This window comes from Gossypium raimondii, chromosome 8, assembly GCF_025698545.1.
Source record: "Gossypium raimondii isolate GPD5lz chromosome 8, ASM2569854v1, whole genome shotgun sequence".
NCBI lineage: Eukaryota > Viridiplantae > Streptophyta > Magnoliopsida > Malvales > Malvaceae > Gossypium > Gossypium raimondii.
Genome location: NC_068572.1, coordinates 295,611 through 316,367, shown reverse-complemented (window position 1 = coordinate 316,367; position 20,757 = coordinate 295,611). Strand labels below are relative to the sequence as shown.

At 33.6% G+C, this 20,757-nt stretch overlaps 2 protein-coding genes and 2 pseudogenes across 3 annotated transcripts; 1 reads left to right on the top strand and 3 right to left on the bottom strand.

Annotated features, from left to right (window-relative positions):
• The first annotated feature begins 1,573 nt into the window (after nucleotides 1-1,573).
• On the top strand, nucleotides 1,574-3,724 carry LOC105789979 (hypothetical protein). Of its 2 annotated transcripts, none has more exons than XM_052634187.1 (9): nucleotides 1,574-1,840; nucleotides 2,061-2,121; nucleotides 2,225-2,290; nucleotides 2,383-2,480; nucleotides 2,557-2,594; nucleotides 2,684-2,771; nucleotides 2,870-3,148; nucleotides 3,232-3,297; nucleotides 3,397-3,724. In XM_052634187.1, exons 2-9 carry the CDS (start codon nucleotides 2,061-2,063, stop codon nucleotides 3,553-3,555), a joined length of 855 nt encoding a protein of 284 aa, XP_052490147.1. In that variant the 5' UTR covers nucleotides 1,574-1,840; the 3' UTR covers nucleotides 3,556-3,724. The 2 variants fall into 2 exon arrangements, with proteins under 2 accessions (XP_052490147.1, XP_052490148.1); XM_052634188.1 differs by having other exon boundaries at nucleotides 1,997-2,121.
• On the bottom strand, nucleotides 3,665-5,753 carry LOC105789978 (scarecrow-like protein 30; annotated as a pseudogene).
• Nucleotides 5,754-12,685: 6,932 nt separating this feature from the next.
• LOC105789976 (triosephosphate isomerase, cytosolic-like) lies at nucleotides 12,686-14,572 on the bottom strand (annotated as a pseudogene).
• Nucleotides 14,573-15,713: 1,141 nt separating this feature from the next.
• LOC105789973 (actin) lies at nucleotides 15,714-18,545 on the bottom strand. The gene is made up of 5 exons (XM_012617336.2): nucleotides 18,386-18,545; nucleotides 17,814-17,883; nucleotides 17,344-17,737; nucleotides 16,398-17,011; nucleotides 15,714-16,063 (listed from the first exon to the last, which is right to left on the bottom strand). The coding sequence occupies exons 2-5, from the start codon at nucleotides 17,871-17,873 to the stop codon at nucleotides 15,998-16,000; spliced, it is 1,134 nt and encodes a 377-aa protein (XP_012472790.1). The 5' UTR covers nucleotides 17,874-17,883; nucleotides 18,386-18,545; the 3' UTR covers nucleotides 15,714-15,997.
• Between the last annotated feature and the right edge of the window lie 2,212 nt (nucleotides 18,546-20,757).

Here is a 20,757-nt window from a genome sequence, read left to right as displayed (position 1 = left end):
TCACTTCACGCCTTGCTTTTTTCAAAACGATGACCCCACCTTGTTTTTTCATCATCTTTTTGACTAAATCTTTGGATTTGATTTTTGATGATTTCTTTCTATGCATAAATTGCGGCCCTTAAAATTAAATAATTACGACTCTAAAAAAATAAATAATTTTCAATTTTCTTTTCCTATGTCTAAGTTCATGGACATTTTAATAGAGATTTGATTATGCGAATCCAAGAATTATATAAGTATGATTGGAGAATACTCTTTAAACAAGTTTGATGAAAGGTTTTACTATAGGCTCGAGAATATTTCATGTTCCCCCTGTACAGGTTGCTGATCAATTGCGGATAGATGACGAATTATGCTACACAACATATATACTACTATTAGCTTATAATTGAAGCTTTTATTTCTTGTTACCATTTTTTTTCAAACCTTTAAATTTTTTAAAAATATTAAGTTGAGATAGCAACGATGTAATTTGAGTTAAAGCTTGCTCAAGCGATATTAGGATTTTTTTATTTATTAAAGTGTTGGAAAACCCAAAGTTTAATCAGAATAATATTTTGTATGACACACAAAAATATAAAAAGTAATATCTTTACTATGCTCCACTCAATGGATGTTTCCATCAATGCAAAATGTAGATAATTATTAGATTTTATTGCATTCTCGATGTTCATTTGCTAGTAACTCTTTTGCTCACCATAATATAAGTGGAAACAAATAGAACCTTAAAAAAATGATATTGATAGACACATTGAAATTTTTATTAATTTCTAGTAAATTTATTTTATCTTATAATTATGATAATTAATTTTACCGGAAAAACAAGTACATTATTTGTTTTTCTGGTAATTGTCTGGGGTATTCAATATTTCCGACATTATCGTGCTATATTTTGTTGCCACGTTAGAACAGACTATTTGTTTCATGTAGACACATATTAGGTAGTGGATTCGGCTGTGACCTAAGCTTTTAAAAATTTCTCCATTTTTTTAAAAAAGGAAATATTTTAGGGAAATGGACTATTCTTTGGGATCCCATCCTTCATAATTGGACTTTATTAGATAGTTATTTATCGGATTATTCATAAAAATACAGATTTACAATAATATAAATAAGTTTTTTAATAAAGTTGATATGATTTGTTATATCAATCTGTCTAGTTCAAATTTTATGTGTGAATTTTATTTATTTTATATAAAATATATGAAAAATAAAAATATTCTCATAATAATATAATATATTTTTGTATAAAATATATTAATCGAACTTGTACTTTGATTGATCCGTGATACCACTCAATCAATAATTTTAATATCTCAAAACAATTTATACAACAAATAATCTTATCAAATACATATTTTTCTAAAATTGATATGAAATATATTTATTAAAATTTCGTTAAGAATAAACCATCAACTTTGAAAATTTTAAACTTATAGGTTTTTTGGTTTTAAGTAATTTATAAAATATGAAAAATATAATAATATATAAATTTAAAGTAAAACCTTAAAAGGGGTCGTCATTGGTAATTTATATGGCAAACTATACTACTATTCATTAACACGTATCGCCATGAACGCATCTTCCGTTTATGACGGATCAAAGAAAAGTAAGTAATTGGACCATGTCATCTCCGTACATACCGGATATGGAAGTCCCTCCCTTCTCCTTTGCCATTCTCCAAAAACCGCTCCTTTTAATCGTCTCTTTCGCTCCTTATTTAAATCCCTTCCTTTCCTCTACTTCACTCTTTCTCTCCCTTTCCCCCCACTTTCCTTTGGTCTTTCATTAAAGGAAACAATTTTTTTTTCCCTTACATTGTTTGATCACTTTGGTTCTGGTAATGTTCGATTCTTTACTTGTTCTGTTCTTCATTTTTTGTCTTTTTTTTTTCCAAAGTTATTATTATTATTTCATGTCGATTATGGGTTTTGTTTTATCTGCGTTTATTTTTACATAAAATGTGTAATGTGTTAATGTCTCTGGATATTTAAAGACAATAATGACAATGAAATCTTTGTCTGTCTCTAATAATCCTTTGGCTAACACTTGATTCAAAGATGGAGTATGAAGATCAGATCAATCGGGACATTGATTCAAAATATGAATGTCTTTTATTTGGTAAAGTTTTCATCTTTCTTTAATCAACATTCATCTTTTAATTTTATCAAAATGTAAAATTTTAAAATCTAACCTTTGTATTAAATGAAAAAAATAAGTACAGATTTAGATGACACTCTTTACCCTCTGACTTCTGGATTATCCAGGGAAGTTACCAAGAACATTCAAGGTAATTTTTTTGTAATATTTCGTTGAGAAATTGTTAGCTTAAGCTTGAAATTCATAACTTTTTTTTTTGTGTGTGTGGATGCCATTTTATAGAATATATGATTAAAAAGCTTGAAATGGAGGAGGAAAAAGTTCCTGAATTATGTGTTTCTTTATACAAGCAATATGGCACAACAATGGCTGGTTTAAAGGTAAAGGCTATCATCACATTCTTTTATGAATCTCGAATTCATTTAAGGGGTGACATTGCTTGTCCTTTTTCTCCAGGCTATTGGCTACAACTTCGATTGCAATGAATTTCATGAGTACTTATCTTTCTTCCCATTAATGTTTTTGTTTTGATGATATGATTCTATGTATGGTATAAGTTTCTAACGTATTCCCTTTCTTACAGCTTTGTTCATGGGAGATTGCCTTATGAATTGCTAAAACCAGACCCTTTTTTGAAGACTCTCTTGCATAGCCTGCCTATTCGGAAAGTTGTAAGAATCCAAATTCTTCTTTATGAATCGCCATTTGTGATGATCATTTTTAGGAGATCCCTTGTGACTATTAATGTTATGGTGTTGGTATAATACAGATTTTCACGAATGCGGATAAGAACCATGCTGACATGGTGCTTAACAGGTTGGGGTTGGAGGATTGTTTTGAAGGGATTATATGCTTTGAGACCCTGAATCCCACAAACGAAGATGATTCTTCGGCTGATGATTCTAACACTGAAATTTTCGACTACTATACATGCATTACTTGTCCTGATTCCCAGCTTGAACTTCCAAGTCCTAAAGTTGTGTGCAAACCACTTGAAAAAGCATATGAACAAGTTTTTGAGATGGCCAACATCAACCCCCAGAAAACGGTAAATCGATGATACCTATAAACTTTTGAAGTGATCTGAATTTGAATAACTTCCATCAAATGTTACAATGTCTTGTATTGCAGTTGTTCTTTGATGACAGCATCCGAAATATTCAGACTGGTAAAAGTATGGGCCTTCATACCGTATGGGTAAGCCACTGAATATCTAACTATGTCCTTATCCTACACTCGCACCCAAGTCCAAGAATTATAGGTTTTACTCACTGGTTTCCAATGGTACTGGTATAGGTGGGAACTTCTCAAGAAACTGACAGTGCGGATTATGCATTAGAGAGCATTCACAATATCAGGCAAGCATTGCCAGAGCTTTGGGAAGCAGCAGATGAGAAGGTTGACAACATTCTGCATTCCAGGGAGGTACCTGCCGAGACAACAGTTATAGCTTAGCTTTAGCTCTTATATTATAAATCTATATTTGGTGTGTTTTCACCACTCTTTTGTAACATGTAGAGTGGGGTCGTAATAGTTACGATATTTGAACTTTTTATTAGAACACTTGTATTTCGATTGAAATAGGATTTGATCTTTTAATATATGAAAACATTGATCTAGGAAATGAATATCTGTTAGACCCTAGTTAGTTCTTGACAGGTTTCCAACATGAAAGTGCATAAATAATTCTCCCTTTCCATCCCTGTAACATCCAATGGCCATCGACATCCACAACAAAGTCCCTATGATAACTAGATTGGACCATGTCCATTACTTTCTTCACGAGCTCTTGATTCAATGGAACCTGCTTGAACCCTGTCCTCAGGGTCCGAACCTGCCATTGCTTGTACGTTTCTGGTCTTTCAACTCTCTCAGTACCCTCGCATGCAACGAGGTTCATAATGTCCCTCCCATGTATTTCCTTCTCAAACATCATCCTTTGTGGATCGTCCTGGGCGACAGTAGCTTCAAATATATCAAACTGAGCTGAGAAATGGAACAGTGCCTTGCGGAACCTTGAGAAGAAGAACGGAGCGTTGTATGTCCCATTTGCGACCCCATGGATGAATAATTCGGGATTGATGCTTCTGATCAGTTTCAAAACGGTCTCCCTCGCACTGGTTGGTGACACTGTGTCATCTGGGAGGTTCTTTAGCCTATGCATGCAGTTAACAACCACCACTTCATCTTTAGTAATCTTCAGTTCCTCAAGTTGGATGGTTTCCCATTTCTTTGCTATCACATTGCACTTGAATAGGACATTGAACCTCTCGCAATACCTTTTCAATCAACGCCCTGTCTCTTCCACCCTTTCTGCAGGTCAGAAACCTGGTTGTGGGAACTCGAACCTGTAATACGAAGCTTGGAAGGTCCACCAGCCTGTGCCGAGAGGAGTTGGATGAGACAAGGCCATTGAAACCCGTAGCAAATGCCAAAATCAATGATGTGGAGTGTGGTTGCCTTTTCGGCCAATTCCATTATCCTTTTATTTGCATAGAAATTAGACATCTTCTTAAAGGGGCAAGCTAAAACATACACTCCATAAGCTTTTAAGGCATCAGCAGCTGATGTCCTGTTGCTTAGCAGATGTGCAAAAAACAATGGCGCCCCCATGCCAGCCAAACGTGTTGTAAGGGCATTAGCAAAGTCATGTGCCGATCTTTGGGTTCCATCTCCGAACTCAGACGAGTGTTGCCTTATCAGTTTCAGCATCTCATTAGCAGTCCTTTGGTCATTGACTGCTACCGATTGTGCACATTGAGTAAGAGACTCCATAAATCCACTGCTTCACTTTTCTTTTAGTTTTTCTTCCTCCGGCCATTAGACCGTTTTATCTGCCTGTGCTGCGCTGAGTTGCCATTAAGAGAACACTTTGGAGAGTCTTCATTTTCACCTTTACAAAGCAATACATCGTCAAACATCTCTGTCTGCTCTGAATCGTCAAGAGAAAGAGCCAATTGCTTATTGATCCTACCTTCTTCCACATCCTCCCGCTGATAATTTTTCCTTCCCCTCACCTTATCTACATCAACAGATGGTGATATACTACCTTCACCAAGCCGTTCAATGGTTCCTCTTCGTAAATCCAGAAACAAAGAGGTTCTTTCAAGAGAATCAATAAGAGAAGTTTGAGTACAAAATGAGTTGAATTCACCTTTACTGCTATTACAATCATCATCTGGGTAATAATGATTTAGACCAGCCGGAATCGGATAATTGTGGCAGAGGACTTCATAGAAGGATCTTTCAGCAGCTTGTAGAGCTAAGCAATCCTGCAACATGCAAGTCTTTTCTTCAAGGTCTTCCTCCATTAACATCTGGTTTATGTATTTAAGCATTGCATTAGGGAAAGGACTATCTGAACTCATGCCTGATGATGGTGATGATGAAGATGAATCAATGGGACTCTCTTTAGACCCATTATCAAGGTTGTGATTTGCATACACTGGCATTGGCACTGAGCCGTGATCAAATTTGAACCCATACATGGAACCAGGTAAATCTTGGAAAAGGGTATCCTTACAAACTTAAAAAAAAAAAAAGAGAGTAGAAATTCAAAGAGCTAATGAGAGAACCTGGATGATTCCATAGTTTCAAGGAGCCAAAATTGAAGATGAACTTATAAAGTTCAAAGCTTTGACTTTTCTGGAGTGGCAAGCTTTTGACATATTAGCAAAAAAAGTTGCTTGATGCACAATATATTTGACTCAGCTTTCAGTTACGTAGGGACGGAGGGCATCCATGAAAATGATGATGACCACAATTTGGTCACTTTACGAAAATCTCCCGTGATTATTACCAAATATCCGAAGATATTTGTACCTAAAACTGTCTTGATCTTATCAGCTGCAGCCACCGGTTCCTTTTTCTTTCATTTGGTCGTCGATAATGTTTCCAACAAATGGAAAAAAAATGTAGCTCGAATAATGCTCAGCATTTTGACTGTTTGGGTGCCGAGAAAATCAACAAGAACCAATCTACATCTAACCAAATTTCATTTAGAAAAAGAAAAGAAAAACCCATTTAAAAGATTTAGGCTAGATTCATGCAATCTCAAGTGAAAGGAAAAGCAGAGACCTTTCCTTATTATTATAACATTAAACTTGATCCCACATAATTCAAGTGAGTGGAATATTTATATACCTTAACCTTATATTTAATTAAGTCCAGTTGAAAACTGCACCATTATGAACCTGTAACCTTCAAATATGTATCATCAACTTGAATGTTATTTGACATATAGTAATAGAGAAGAGTAGTCTCCATGAAAGATGCTTTGAGGTCTAGGTGCCGGGCCGGATTCCTGGTGAAACAGGCCCGACTCACAACTTTGAGGTGTTCCATGTTCTTAACCACACTTGAGCCAGAAGCATTTGCTTTGGTATTTTAGGCTATTTTACTTTCGTGGTAGGGATATGCTTTTACAACATGTACATTTCTGGTAGAAAGATAATAAATTTTGATTAAAGTATTTTTTATGTCTATTTTACGATTCTTGAAGATTAATCATTTTAGATTCGAACAAAATCTTCCCTTTACGAGTCAACACTTAAATTAAAAAGATGATCATTAACATGTTAGGACAGTGCTCAATATTAAAAGCAAAAAAAGTTGAATCCAATGGTTTTTTCTTATTTTAAACGGGGTTTAAATCAATGATCATGAATGGAACTAATAATAATCTAATGGTTTTTCTCCTGTTTAATGGAGTTTAAATTCGATGATCTAATCTAATGGTTTAAATATAATACCTGAATTGACGGCTAGACTAATAATAAAACATGATTGATACAATACAAATATTCTGAGAATTCAATTTGAACATTACTAAATCTAAAGGACCAATTTATAACTTGTGCAATAATCAGAAGACATTGGGTTGAATTAGCCCGAAAAAAGGGGGAATTGGATTGAATCATCGTTGGTCAACTATCCCAACATGAGCCTACCCTACCTCTGGTATACCTACTATATAACAGCACCAAACGTTAACCAACAAGAGAATTATGATGACTAATGTGAGAGACCAAAACCAAGGAAGAAAGGAATAACTGATACTTTGCATGGCCAAGAAAGTTATTTCATGTGCATCCTAATGGGCCCTTCATCACCAAATGCCATAAGTTATTTCTCTTTACTTCATTTCAGTTTTACAGTTTATATTTAGAGTTCACGTCTCTAAAATTTAAAATATTTTTTATTTAATGGAGAAAGTGGGGATGGGAGATTGGAATTAATGTACTCCTTGCTTAGTCTAGCTCTAGCATAAGGATATATTTATCCATCCCCTCTATAAAGTGATTCATGCAAGGAAACATATTCACATATAATTTTATATCTAGAGGGATTAAAATACTAAAATTTTATTGTAGGGGCTAACCTTAGACTTGTTGATGGCCAGATTATTTGCCTTCGAAATTTAAAAGGATTTAGGTAAAAATATTAAGTCTGAAAAATAAGCATGGGCAAAAAATGCACGTCTATTTAAAATATGAGTTGAACTCAAGCTTGAACATTTAATGTTCAAGACCGACTTTTAAGTTTGTAATTTTTATATTATGTAGTTTATAGTACATAAAAGTTAAATACTAAGTTAAAATAATATAAATATATTTTTAAATTTTATTTTTAAAAAACAATAAGGGTAGACCTAAAATGAGTTTGGATTAACCATTTACAAATATAAGTGAGCTTAGACAAAATTTTAAGCCAATAAATCAGGCTAGGTCAAGATTAGACAAGTATAAAATGTGCTAATATCACACTTAAGCCTGACTCAACCAACCCCAAAACACCTTTAGCCAATTCCCTGCCTACCTCTCCTTATATAGCTTCGGTCTACATTATATTTTAGTGTTTGATTAAGTTTGGTTTCAATGAACCAAATATTTCTAATTTTTTTAAAAAAATTAACTTAAATTTAAAATATATTCTTCTACTTGTCGATAAATATTAATATACAGTTTGAAGTTAACTAGCCGGACTTTTTAGTAAAAAAAATTAACCTTAGAGTGAATTTTGAAGTTTAGCTAATAGTTTAGTAGTTTACGCTATAATCTAAAATCCTTGTGTGTTATAAAAGCGGCAGCAGGCCATCTTTTATTTCACAACCTAGCAAGGCATTAGCTATACGAGGGGTAATAGCCCATCTCTTTCGACGTAGGGAGCATGTCGGGTGTGTGGATATTTGACAAAAAAGGCGTGGCTCGCTTAATACCCAATCCCACTCGAGAATCCTTCGAGCATAAACATCCTATTTATCCCGGCACCTCCACCGCACCCGGGGCTCGACCACGGGTCCTCGTCTACCTCCCTACCAACCAAGTCATCAACTCCTATTCCGAGCTCGAGCACCGCCTGACCGAACTCGGTTGGACCCGTTACCACAACTTCACCCAACCTCACCTCCTTCAGTTCCACAAATCAGAAAACTCGGCTCATCTCATTTCACTGCCGAGAAACTTTGCCCACTTCAGGGCTTTGCACATGTACGACATTGTCGTCAAGAACCCGTCTTTCTTTCAAGTACGTGAAGCTGCAGCCACTCAGTGACGATGCTTTGTGTGCCTGTACAATGATGGACACGTTTGGTTTTCAACCGACTCCATAGCCGGTACAAAGAGGGCTGCTTAACTTGCTATTGCGAAATATAAATAGCAAATATTTATAGCTCACTAGGATCTATCCTGGTCTTTCTTTTGAACAAAATGTTTTCATCTCATGTTTTAACGACTGATACCTGCATCTAGTTTTGTATTTTCTAATGGATCAATTTCACACTTGGCCCCTTAACTTTCATCTATTGTGTAATGTGGTACTCATACAAAGAACTTGTACTATTCTGTTATATATTAACATCTTTTAATTTACACAAATAAATGAATGCAATCTGTCTTTATGTCGCCATTCAATTTTCATTGGATGTGTTTTAGTTTTTTCTTTAATTTTTTTTTAAAATTTTGTTTATTGCTTAAAAATATATAAATGAAAGGAAAATATCAAATAATTTAATTAATATGTAAAACTAATATTCATATATAATTGCCAAACTAGGGAGTGTTAAAGCTTTGGGTACATTAATACATGTGATAAAATAGTACAACTAGAATTAATTATGGGCCGAATCGAATTTCAACAAAATTTTAGACCCCGTTTCCTAAGAAAATATAAGATTCAGTCACGCCTAATAACATCTAGTTATAGCTAGCTAGCACATTCTACGGAATCTACACCAAACTCTAAACCCCTCTGTGTAAACCCCTTTTGTCGACACCGAAACGGAGGAGTGGCTGTTGACATTATTGTGTGAAATACTTAAAGTCACTATCAGTGCCAAACATTAACCAACGATTTGGGCACTCAAAACATAATAGAAAAAGCTTACAACCAATCCCAGAAATATGCTCAAAATTATTGGACAATTGCTCTCAAAAAACCCCCTTGCTCGGACACTCTCTTTGTGCTTTTCATGACCTATAACAAACCCTATTTATAGTGTTTTTGATGGCCTCAACAAAAGCCAATAGACAATTTAAAGAGCAAAATTTTCACCAATAAAAAGAAAAGAGCAAAATCTAGTTGCAGCTTTCGGTGCACCAATTTGGTGACTACAAATCTTGAAAATTTCGGTTCATGGTTCATCAATTCTATCCACTTCTGAAAAAAAAAGGAGAGTTCCTAATAATTCATTATTGACAAGCTAGTAAGTAGAGAGATGTAAGCTTCCATTCCAGACAGGCAGCAAAGGGATAAAAGCCTTTCTGGGCATGAGAGCTTTAGTCTAAGGTTAGTATTTTATGCTCTAGATCCCTATACTTTTAATACATTTGAAATTTATTTCACCTCTATTTGTATTTTAAGAATTTTTATCTTACTTCTTTTTTTCATTTAAAAGTGTAAGTTCAACTATTAATATTGTAAAAATTATTTTGGTCAAATTTAGTTCATTATAGAATTATTTTTCTTGACCAAATGTTTTTACAGGGACTTGGAGCAAATTTATACCTATTTTATACTTCCCACATGTTTTTTACCCTCTGGGATTGTGGATGATTAAGGGTTGGTTTGGATGGGCGATTGGGTACGGTGCGGTGCGGTGCGTTTAGTTTACTTTTTGTCTCACGCTACAAGATCGCTACAAGATCTAATCTCACCGCCACCATTGCTTTTATCTCGACCAGCAGTAAACTCACCGCTAGAGTCGCTCATGGGTCGTCGGCGGCCCGCCTTGACGGCCCGCCCAAATATGGGAGGGTTTGGGAAAATATAGGCCCAAATATGGGCTTGGGCAAAAAACGAGGCCCGATTAAAAACGGGCAGGCCTCGGCACCACTTTTTGGGCCTGCCCGCCCAATTTAATAATAAATATTTTATTTTTTATTTTTAATTTTAAAATACTTTTAAAATACTTTTTAAAATTTTTTTAATTTTAAAATATTTTTAAAATACTTTGTAAAATTTTTTTAATTTAAAAATATTTTTAAAATATATTTTTTTTTAATTTTTAAAATATTTTTTTGGTATTTATTTAAAAAACGGGCCGGGCCGGGCCTGGACAAAATTCTAGGCCCATATTTCGGGCCGGGCCGGGCCCGGGCCGAATTTTTTTATGGGCCCGGCCCGAACCCGGCCCGGCCCATGAGCACCTCTACTCACCGCCCATCGAAACCCACCCTAAGCCTCTGTACTCGGTGATAAGCAGAAGAGGTAAAACTAGTGTAGAAACACTTAAACTAAAATTCAGATTACAATTTATTTTTTCACTTAAAAAATGGGTAAATTAGTTCCTTTGAGTTTTTTTGTTAAAAATTTCATTAATTTCTATTGTTAAAAAATTGATATGTAAATTAGCATGAGATATATATAGCATGTCATGTGTAACTGTCTAATTATTCCATCAGTCATGTTAATTTTTAACACTAACAATTGATGAAATTTTTATAAAAAAAATTATTCTTTAATTTAATGTATAATAATTAATTTATTCGTATTACATTACAGGAATCTTCCGTACTTTTACCGCCACATGATAACTTTGAAATCACCATGACATGCATGCCTATCAGCTACCTTCCAAGGCGTTTCCATAAGGCGGAGAATGATGAGAACAGTTCACGTTTCACACCAATGTTTGATTTGACATAACAAATGGGTCATGGAGTTTTCGTAGGCACTGTAGCAGCTGCTTGAACGTCCTACCTACAGACTATAAATTGATGAAATCGTGGTTCATTTGATTCAGTCAACCTAGACCTAGGATGCTAACCTTCCATAGACGTGCTTCAGAGCTGAACTGCTCATGCATGCATGCTGCATCCTATTCCACTTCTGTTTGATACTCCTTGTCCTTTTTTTCAGTTTCGAAATTCGGGTAATCTTTTTTATAATGCCTTGGTTCGACATCATTACGATTTAGTTTGAATAACTAGTCTCAGACTTGTTTTACATGGATCATGTTGTTAGATTGATTGGGTTTTGGTTGAAACCTCCTCAGGGTTAGGCTCCATTTGAACTAACAAAGTTAATTCAGGGTTAGGCTCCAAGAAAACCATCAATATGGATTCTCTCAAACATCTTATTGGTTAGCTTTTAAGACAATATAGAATTCGGCTTATGTTACTTTCCTTATCCCAAGTATTTGTTTATGGATAGAGTCGAGTTTGAAATACATTGATCTAACTTGGTCTAAGAATTTAGGGTTAATATATCATTCGATATTTGAGTTTAATTTTGATGTTCAATTTAGTATTTAGATCAATATTGGTTACATGTGGTCCAAAGGATGTTCTAGTAAAAAAATATAGATACTTAAGTGGGACAAAACAAAAGCTCAAGTATCCTCAAATTGAACATTGAAGCCAACTCAAGTACTTAAACTGAAAAAAGAAATCATGTATTAAAGTGAACATTGAGATCAAACTCAAGTATTAAATCAGGACAAAAAATTTAGATACCAAATTGAACATTGAAACCAAACTCATAAACCAAATAGTATATTAACACTAAACAATAAAACAAATTTTCACGATTAAATCCTTTAGACTTAGTGCATCAATTGGTATTTGAGTTAGAATTTTTTATCTAATATTTGGTGAAAATTATATATTTTAATATATAAAGTTAATAGTGTCAACTTTTAATGTTTAATTTGAGTTTTATGGTTATTTTGATGAAAATTCATAATTAATTAATAATATTAAAATTAACTTTCATTAATAAATCCTAAAAGCAAAAAGAAAATCATAATCATAGATTATATTTAACAAAATAAACTCAAAATTAAAATAGCACTAAATTTATTCTATTAACAAAATTTAGAGAATTTAATCCTAGTAATTAACAATTAGTTTTCATCAAATCAACCCTAAAAACTTAATCAAACATTAAAAATAAAATTTTTATTTTTGGCTACCAAAATGTATAACTTTTATGAAATGTAGGTACCACATTGAACTAAAAAATAATATAGGTACCAAATAATATAATAAGCCAAAAATTTGGCATGAAACGGCAGGTTTGCCCACAATTAGGCCAAGATTAACCCAACTTCAATGATAAAATTTAAGCCCAAGGGGATTAGCTTGCATAAATGCCGAAATAAGATCGATTAGAATGAAAGCGATCAACTCAAATTACTGGTTCATCATACATTATTCTCAGTTTCAAAGCTATTTTTTGTGTTTTAAGCTGTGATTCCTTGATTTGAACTTCAATTCTTTTTCACAGTGGTAGCCTTGATGATATGGACGAACTCGGGCTGATTCAGGAAACGGCGGAGGACACGGTTAAGACGAGGCATTAAACCAGTGGAACATTGCTAACCTTGAGAGAAGCTCCACCAACCAAGAAGCCATCCACATCCGGTTGTGCAGCCAATTCGTTGCAGTTTGCTCCATTAACAGAACCTTCATTTATGGTGCAATGGATGCATATTCAACCACGGTTATAACCCGATTTACTTGTTTTCTCTCGGATAACATCAATAAGCAGTCGAGAAAAATACCTCCGTATATGATTCTAGTAGATGCAGCAACTTCGGAATTAACATTGTCATTAAGCCATTTCCTCAATTCGCAATGAACCTGGAATATACATGATTACACACAATGACATGAGCTTCGATACATGACTGGTATAGTTATATGATAGCAATCAGCATTCATCATTTATGGGAAAACACGTGCAATGCAAAAGTGAAGACTCATCTAAAAGGATATATGCCTCGAGTACTTCTTGAGCCTGAGCAGGGGTCGCGACCTTGCCGGTCCAATGGCCCAAACAGGTTCATAAGCCAGAACAACGTTTTCCCAGTTTGTTACTTTCTCTGCAAACAAGCATTAGCGGTTAAAACCTATATATGAAACGAAACAAACAATCGGCTTTGCTTCTTTTACATTTCGGAAGAAAGTACCAGCGATTGCTTTAGTTTGTGCAGCAACAACAGCCATGGTCGAGCCCGATTCTCGCTGTTCAAGAGTCTCACCGATGCAAGCAATCGCTTTCACGCCTTGAGAAACTGCATAAGCTACCTTGTCTCCGACAAACTACAGAGACAAGGGTTGGGAATATAAACAAAATCGTGTCACTCAAGAAACAACAAAAACAAGACTCGAAACTACGAAATAATAGGAACCTAGTCGTATCGGTTACATTCAAGAGAGCCCTTCTCTCAGAGTGACCAATAATAACCCATGGAATGCCCAAATTAACAAGCATTTCAGCACTGTGTTCAAAGAGTAGCAGCTAAGTTGATCGCTAATATACCACAAACATCGACCATTGCTGGAGTCTAACTAGCCTAATCAACAACAATGATACAAATAACCCAACATCAAATCATACCTAATTTCCCCAGTAAAAGCACCACCTTTGCGAACCCAACAGTTTTGAGCAGCAACATGGAAATCAGACCGCAATAGGCTTTTCACAAGTGTAAGAAACACAAATGGAGGGCTCACAACAACCTCTGCCACAACACAACATAAATTTGATAAATTATTCAAACTAAATGTTTGTTTAAGTAATCAAATGACAGCAAATTTCAGACAAGAAAGAAAAAGAAAAAAAACCAACCCACAACATCCTCGGAAGGAACTTCAGCTTCATTCAATGTGGTAACAATCTTTTTTACTTCCTCAGTTGTTCCATTCTGCAACAATCAGATGGAATAATAGCTGAAAAAACATTGATTAATTGAGTTTTTGACTGATAAAAGAGGAAGAAACATACGCATTTCCAGTTGCCTCCGACAAAGAATTTGCGAGCCATGAAAGTGTTTCTGTGTTTGGTCGTTTATGGCGATGGGGACGAGAATCTAGGACAGAAACAAGAAAACCCAAAGCTTCTGCTGTAATAAGGTTGGATGATAATAACTGTGGGATGTCGCCCTGGTTTTTAAGCACAAGTTACTCTGTAATTACGATAACGTCGTTTTCGTTCATCATTTTTACTAATTTAAGTAATTTAAATCTTAAATTTCTTTTTTCTATACATATATTTTACATATTAATTAATATGTTTATAACAATTACAATGAAAAACAATCATTTTACAACTCCCCGGAGCTTGTTGATACTGCCGCCAATACTTCCTCATTTTCATCGTCTTTTTTTTTTCTTCCAATGACAATAAGCTTAGAAAGGGATGAATTTTATAGACATGATTGTGAAAAATAATGAAAATCAATTCGTCTTAGATACAGATGGTTAAAGAATTTATTGATATATTTCTAGATGAACTATCTAGATTGATATCCGTATGAGAAGATTAGTTTGTAATTGGTATGATACTCGAAACCGTTCTGATCTTTATTCTTTAAGGTTTAGGGATCAGAATTTTCATTTAGATTTAATCTTTTTCAGGACGAAAATACTGAAACTCGTGATGAAATTACTGATATGATATTAAATTATTTTTACTGATGTGATATTAAACTATTGAAAAATAGATACAAATGACATTGCGTCACTATTTCATACAACAATAATAACTTTAAAATGTTATATAAAATTATTCATATCTATTAAATAATTTGTTTTTTACGACACGCTTTGAGATGGTTTAAACTAACATAAATTCTCCCAACTACTGAATACAATAATTTATTTTATAACTTGTTAATATAAAATAATATTGTATAATCATTATAATGATTTGTGAAAATTGAATTACAAAAAAATCAAAATTAATATATTTTATAGAATTTATTTTGGATTGGATCAATTTAAGTTTTAAAATTTTGAATCAATTTCGAGTTTAGATTATTTTAAGTTTAAGTCATTTGAATTGGGACGAGTAAAATATAACAAGTTTAAGTCAAGTTAATCTACTGTGTTCTTAAGTTTGGATGAATTTAGATTCAAATTATTAATTTTTTTACCACCAAATTAAATTGAATTAAGTGGACCATATTTTCTAGCTGAAATCGAACCCCGAAGATCAGCAAAAAGCTGTTAAAAGCCAGTTCCCATGCCTTTACTAAACTTCAAAATATTTTTTCAAAATAATATCATAACCATTAACCCTTGCCATTAGGGTACAACATAGGATTTCTCTCTATTTGAAGAAGAAGAATAGATCATTTCAAAATTAAAGAAGCTAAGAGGAGACAAGAATAACTCTGAATTCATTCATTTTCATTTACCCTTATGGCAGTTCTTGAATGGAAAATTCATTCAACAACACTTAAATAAGAACGAGAGAATTTTCAACACTATCGTCATCTCCGCCATTCTTGGTTCATTGTTTTCCGACAATATGAACATTAAAAGAAAAAATAAATAAAAGAATAAAGAGAAATGGCATATAGATTAAAAAAAAAGAAGCTTGCGAGCTGCAATTGTTTTGCCAAATAAAAAAACAAGACATTACTTTTGCGCCTCTTGCACTCTTTGAAGAATTAGAAGCACTTCCTGTGCACAATAGAGGGGCCGGATTCATCGTACTCCGCCTTAGCAATCCACATCTGTATTCCGATCACAATGAGTAGATGTTTTCAGTACGAATATGACTAAAACCGAATCAAGATCAAAAAAATATACGAATGTTGTTCTATTCATGTGTAATTAACCTAATAGTTTCTGGAAAATCGAATTTCTTGAAGCACAAGAAACTAAAAATCCCTCACAGTCCGACTCATTTATAAGCAGGGGCGAATGGGAAATTGCTTCTTTAGACCCCTCAAAGTTCATAAAATTTTAAATGGTAAAATTATAGTTTAGCCCCTGAAAAATGCTAGAATTTTGAGTTCGCCTCTGTTTATAAGAGTTAAAGCATTTAGTCTGTTAAGTGAACAATACCTGCTGGAAAGTACTGAGAGATGCTAAGATGGAGCCTCCAATCCAGACACTGTATTTCCTTTCAGGTGGAGCCACCACCTTAATTTTCATGCTGCTTGGGGCTAAGGCAGTGATTTCCTTGCTCATTCTATCAGCAATTCCAGGGAACATAGTAGTTCCACCACTGAGAACAATGTTTCCATACAAATCCTTCCTAATGTCGACATCGCACTTCATGATAGAGTTGTAGGTGGTTTCATGAATGCCAGCAGCTTCCATTCCAATCATGGAAGGTTGGAAAAGGACTTCTGGGCATCGGAAGCGCTCAGCGCCGATGGTGATCACTTGGCCATCAGGCAACTCATAGCTCTTCTCAATGGAAGAACTAGTTTTGGAAGTTTCTAGCTCTTGTTCATAGTCCAGTGCAATATATGCCAGCTTCTCTTTCACATCCCTCACAATTTCACGCTCAGCTGTAGTGGTGAATGAATAACCACGTTCAGTCAAGATTTTCATAAGGGCATCAGTAAGATCACGACCCGCTAAGTCGAGACGGAGGATGGCATGAGGGAGGGCATATCCTTCATATATGGGGACAGTATGACTCACCCCATCTCCAGAGTCCAAAACAATACCTACATCAAGTATTTTAGAGAATGGTTAATAGATGAAAAATGAGCAAAGTACTAATTATAGGTAGAAATGGGAATCAACATCAGAGCACTTCAAATTCTTCCATAATTAACTCAAGTTTTATCCAAGATACTAAGAGCCATATTGCTCCGCATCTTCATTTTTCCATAAATACATGTATCCAGCACATATCTAGATAAAGGATATAAAGATCGAACTCCAAGTCCATCCCTCTAAATGTATGGAAAACATAGAAACGATTGAGTTTACCCTTATCAAACACTTACCCCAAAATCAGAGTAACATAGATGGATTGCAGTAAAAAATTGCTTACCAGTTGTACGACCACTGGCATATAGGGAGAGAACAGCCTGGATAGCAACATACATAGCCGGAGCATTGAAGGTTTCAAACATGATTTGGGTCATTTTCTCACGATTGGCTTTAGGGTTAAGAGGCGCCTCGGTAAGAAGAACCGGATGTTCTTCGGGAGCCACACGAAGTTCATTGTAAAAGGTATGATGCCAAATCTTTTCCATATCATCCCAGTTGTTAACAATACCGTGTTCAATCGGATACTTCAGAGTTAAAATACCACGTTTGGACTGAGCCTCATCCCCAACATATGCATCTTTTTGACCCATACCAACCATCACACCAGTGTGACGTGGACGCCCCACGATGCTAGGGAACACAGCCCTTGGAGCATCATCACCAGCAAATCCAGCCTAAAAAGAGAGAAACGCATCATTAGAAAATATCATATATATATATGAAACATGATAGAGTATCCTAAACTGTTACCTTGACCATTCCAGTTCCATTGTCGCAGACAAGTGGTTGAATATCCTCACCATCAGCCATCTTGTATTAACTAAAACGTTGGAAATAAGAACAACATCACAACAATACAGAGAAACAATCCACATTTCAACAAGCATGCTTTGAATTAGTTATGAACCAAGACCAAATCATCCTCGTTCAACGATAAAATATGAAGTTATATACAAAATAAAGTTTGTGACAGAATTCCTAATCCAAACCGTAAACAATCCATCACAAACATTTTGTTCAAGAAAAACTATGCCTAGTCATAGAACAGAGACCCTTCATATGATCTTACATTCTCATTTTTTTTAATCTATTTTATTGATACGATAACTAGATTCAAAACATTATTAAAGTGGAAATAACAAAACATCAATGTATGCCGTCATTAGAAGCCAGAGAACAATAAATTACCGAAGATCGAAACTAGAGCTATTAAATCAAATTAGAAAATAACGGGAAACGGGAATCTGAAATATCAGTTTCTTGTATTTTCTCTTTTTCCTATATTTTCTCAGGAATCAAACAGAAACTAAAGAGAAATTCACCTGCGAAAAACAAAAACAATGAGGAAACCGGAGAAAGACGATCTCAGCTACCCGCCTTTGAGTTCCAAAAGAAAAAGAAAATGGTAACTTAAAAATGATGACCTTTTTTGAAATTTAAAAACATCTAATGAAGAACTTTTTAGTTGTTTTTTAACCGTTTTACCGGATCCTTCGGTCGTACTCTTCTTTTTAGGTGATGGAGCGCGTCAACTGGGATCGAAACCTGGAAACCAGGTTTCCCTTCCACTTTGGTCAGAGAATTTTAAGTTTTTATAATTGATATTCACAAAAAAAAAAAATGTAATTCTTAAAATGCGTTGAAAAATAAGGGTAAATTACTCCCAGTATCACTAAACTATTAATAAGCTTATGTTTCAGTTATTAATTTCAAAAAATTGCAAAATGGTCACTAAGCTATTAAAAAAATTATTTTAGACATGAAATATTTGATCGTTTTCATTTTAGTCACTAAACTATTAATAAGCTTACGTTTTAGTTATTAATTTCAAAAAGTTACAAAATGATCACTAAGCTATTAAAAATTATTTTAGACCTGAAATATTTGACAATTTTCATTTTAGTCACTAAACTATTCAAACGTTTTTATTTAAATAATTAGATTGCTAAGTTTTTTTTTTTAAAAAAAGAAGACCGATTAGTGAGTTTCAGGCGATCTGATGGTCAATGTCGAAGATTGAAGAAGAAAACTGTTTCGATTTTGATTCACAGATTGGTGACTTCAAAGCTATTTCATAAAAAAAAGATTCAAAAAAATTATTTTAGACCTGAAATATTTGAAAATTTTCATTTTAGCCAATAAACTATTAGAACGTTTTTATTTAAATCATTTGGTTGTTAAGTTTTTTTTTCAAAAAAAGAAGATTGATTAGTGGGTTTCAAGCGATCTGATGGTCAATGTCGAAGATCGAAGAAGAAAGTTATTTCGATTTTGATTCACAGATTGATGACTTCAAAGCTATTTCATAAAAAAAAAAAATGAATTGTACAAGCGAATGGGAATAAAAGCTTTCAATTATTACATGTGGTGCAAATAGAGAATATCATAATACAGCGATTTTAACAACCTAGTGACTTAAATGAAAACTATTTTATAGGTTTTTACAGTTAAGTGACTAAAACGTAAATTTATTAATAGTTTAATAATTTTTACTATAATTTACCAAAAATAATTTATATTGAATGTCAACCATTTAAATTATTAGGCTTTTTAATATAAAAAATAGTGCTTAAAGTCTTATCCTTTATTTTCGAAGATTAGATAAAATATTAAATTCAAAAATAAATTTAAAATACAAATAAATATTAAAGAATTTTAGTTTTATGTGTAACGTTACATATAAAGTTAAAAGAGATGCTGAGCTTTCGCCTCCATTATTAACTGGTATAATTTTCCTTTTAGTCCCTTTTAAACTTCGGCCAAATACAAAAAATACATTTTTGACCCTATAAGACAATATTTATTCAATTAAGACCATTTTAGTTCAAAATTTTTAATTTTATCTTTGCCCATAACATAAAATTAATTTTTTATTTCTCCCACCACCACCACCAAATAAAAACCTTATCTCTCCCTTTTTTTTTTTTTTTCTCTCAGCTTCTTTCCCTTTTTCTAATTTCCGTTTACCCCACAATTTCGTCATCACAGATTTTTACTTTTTATTACAAATAACTGTTTCTTCTAAAGTTCTATGACCAGCTCACTATCAGACATCTCTCTTTATGTCCGGATCCTACCTTTTTTTTTTTGTATTTTTATCGTGATTAAGATGATATTTATAAAAATATATAATTAATGTACTAATTTTTTTAATTAATAAAAAAAGCATTAATTTAACATTACCAAGCATTTGTTGAATAAAATTGATTTTTTTAATGTCATTTTCAAATTAATGTTCCAAAATTATCATATGAATTGCTTTATTCGTCGGTGCAAGGTCTTGGTCCCTGCAGAAAAAAGCAGAAGCAAATTACATCCCTTTGATTCCCTCTTCTTTTTTTTTTGCTTAAGACAAAATATTGTTTTCAAATTATTAGTGGAAATATTTTGCACCTTTAATTAATTATTTTTAATTAAATTTGATGCTCCATTTTCTGATATCAGATTTGAAGGTTAGCATACTGAAAAGATAAATAAAGAGTTATGTTCAAAAGGTTGCACTTCTTTTGACCATGCACAGTTAATAAAAATTATTATTTATTCTTTCTATAAAAAAAACTATAAATTCTAGAATACTTGGGTTCAACATAGAATTGCATGGCTTTGAGTGGTATTTTGGCGTTTTCTTGGATTCTCTCGTCTTTTAATATTGGAAAAAATATAGAAAAATTGAAGAGTTTAACTCCCACGATAA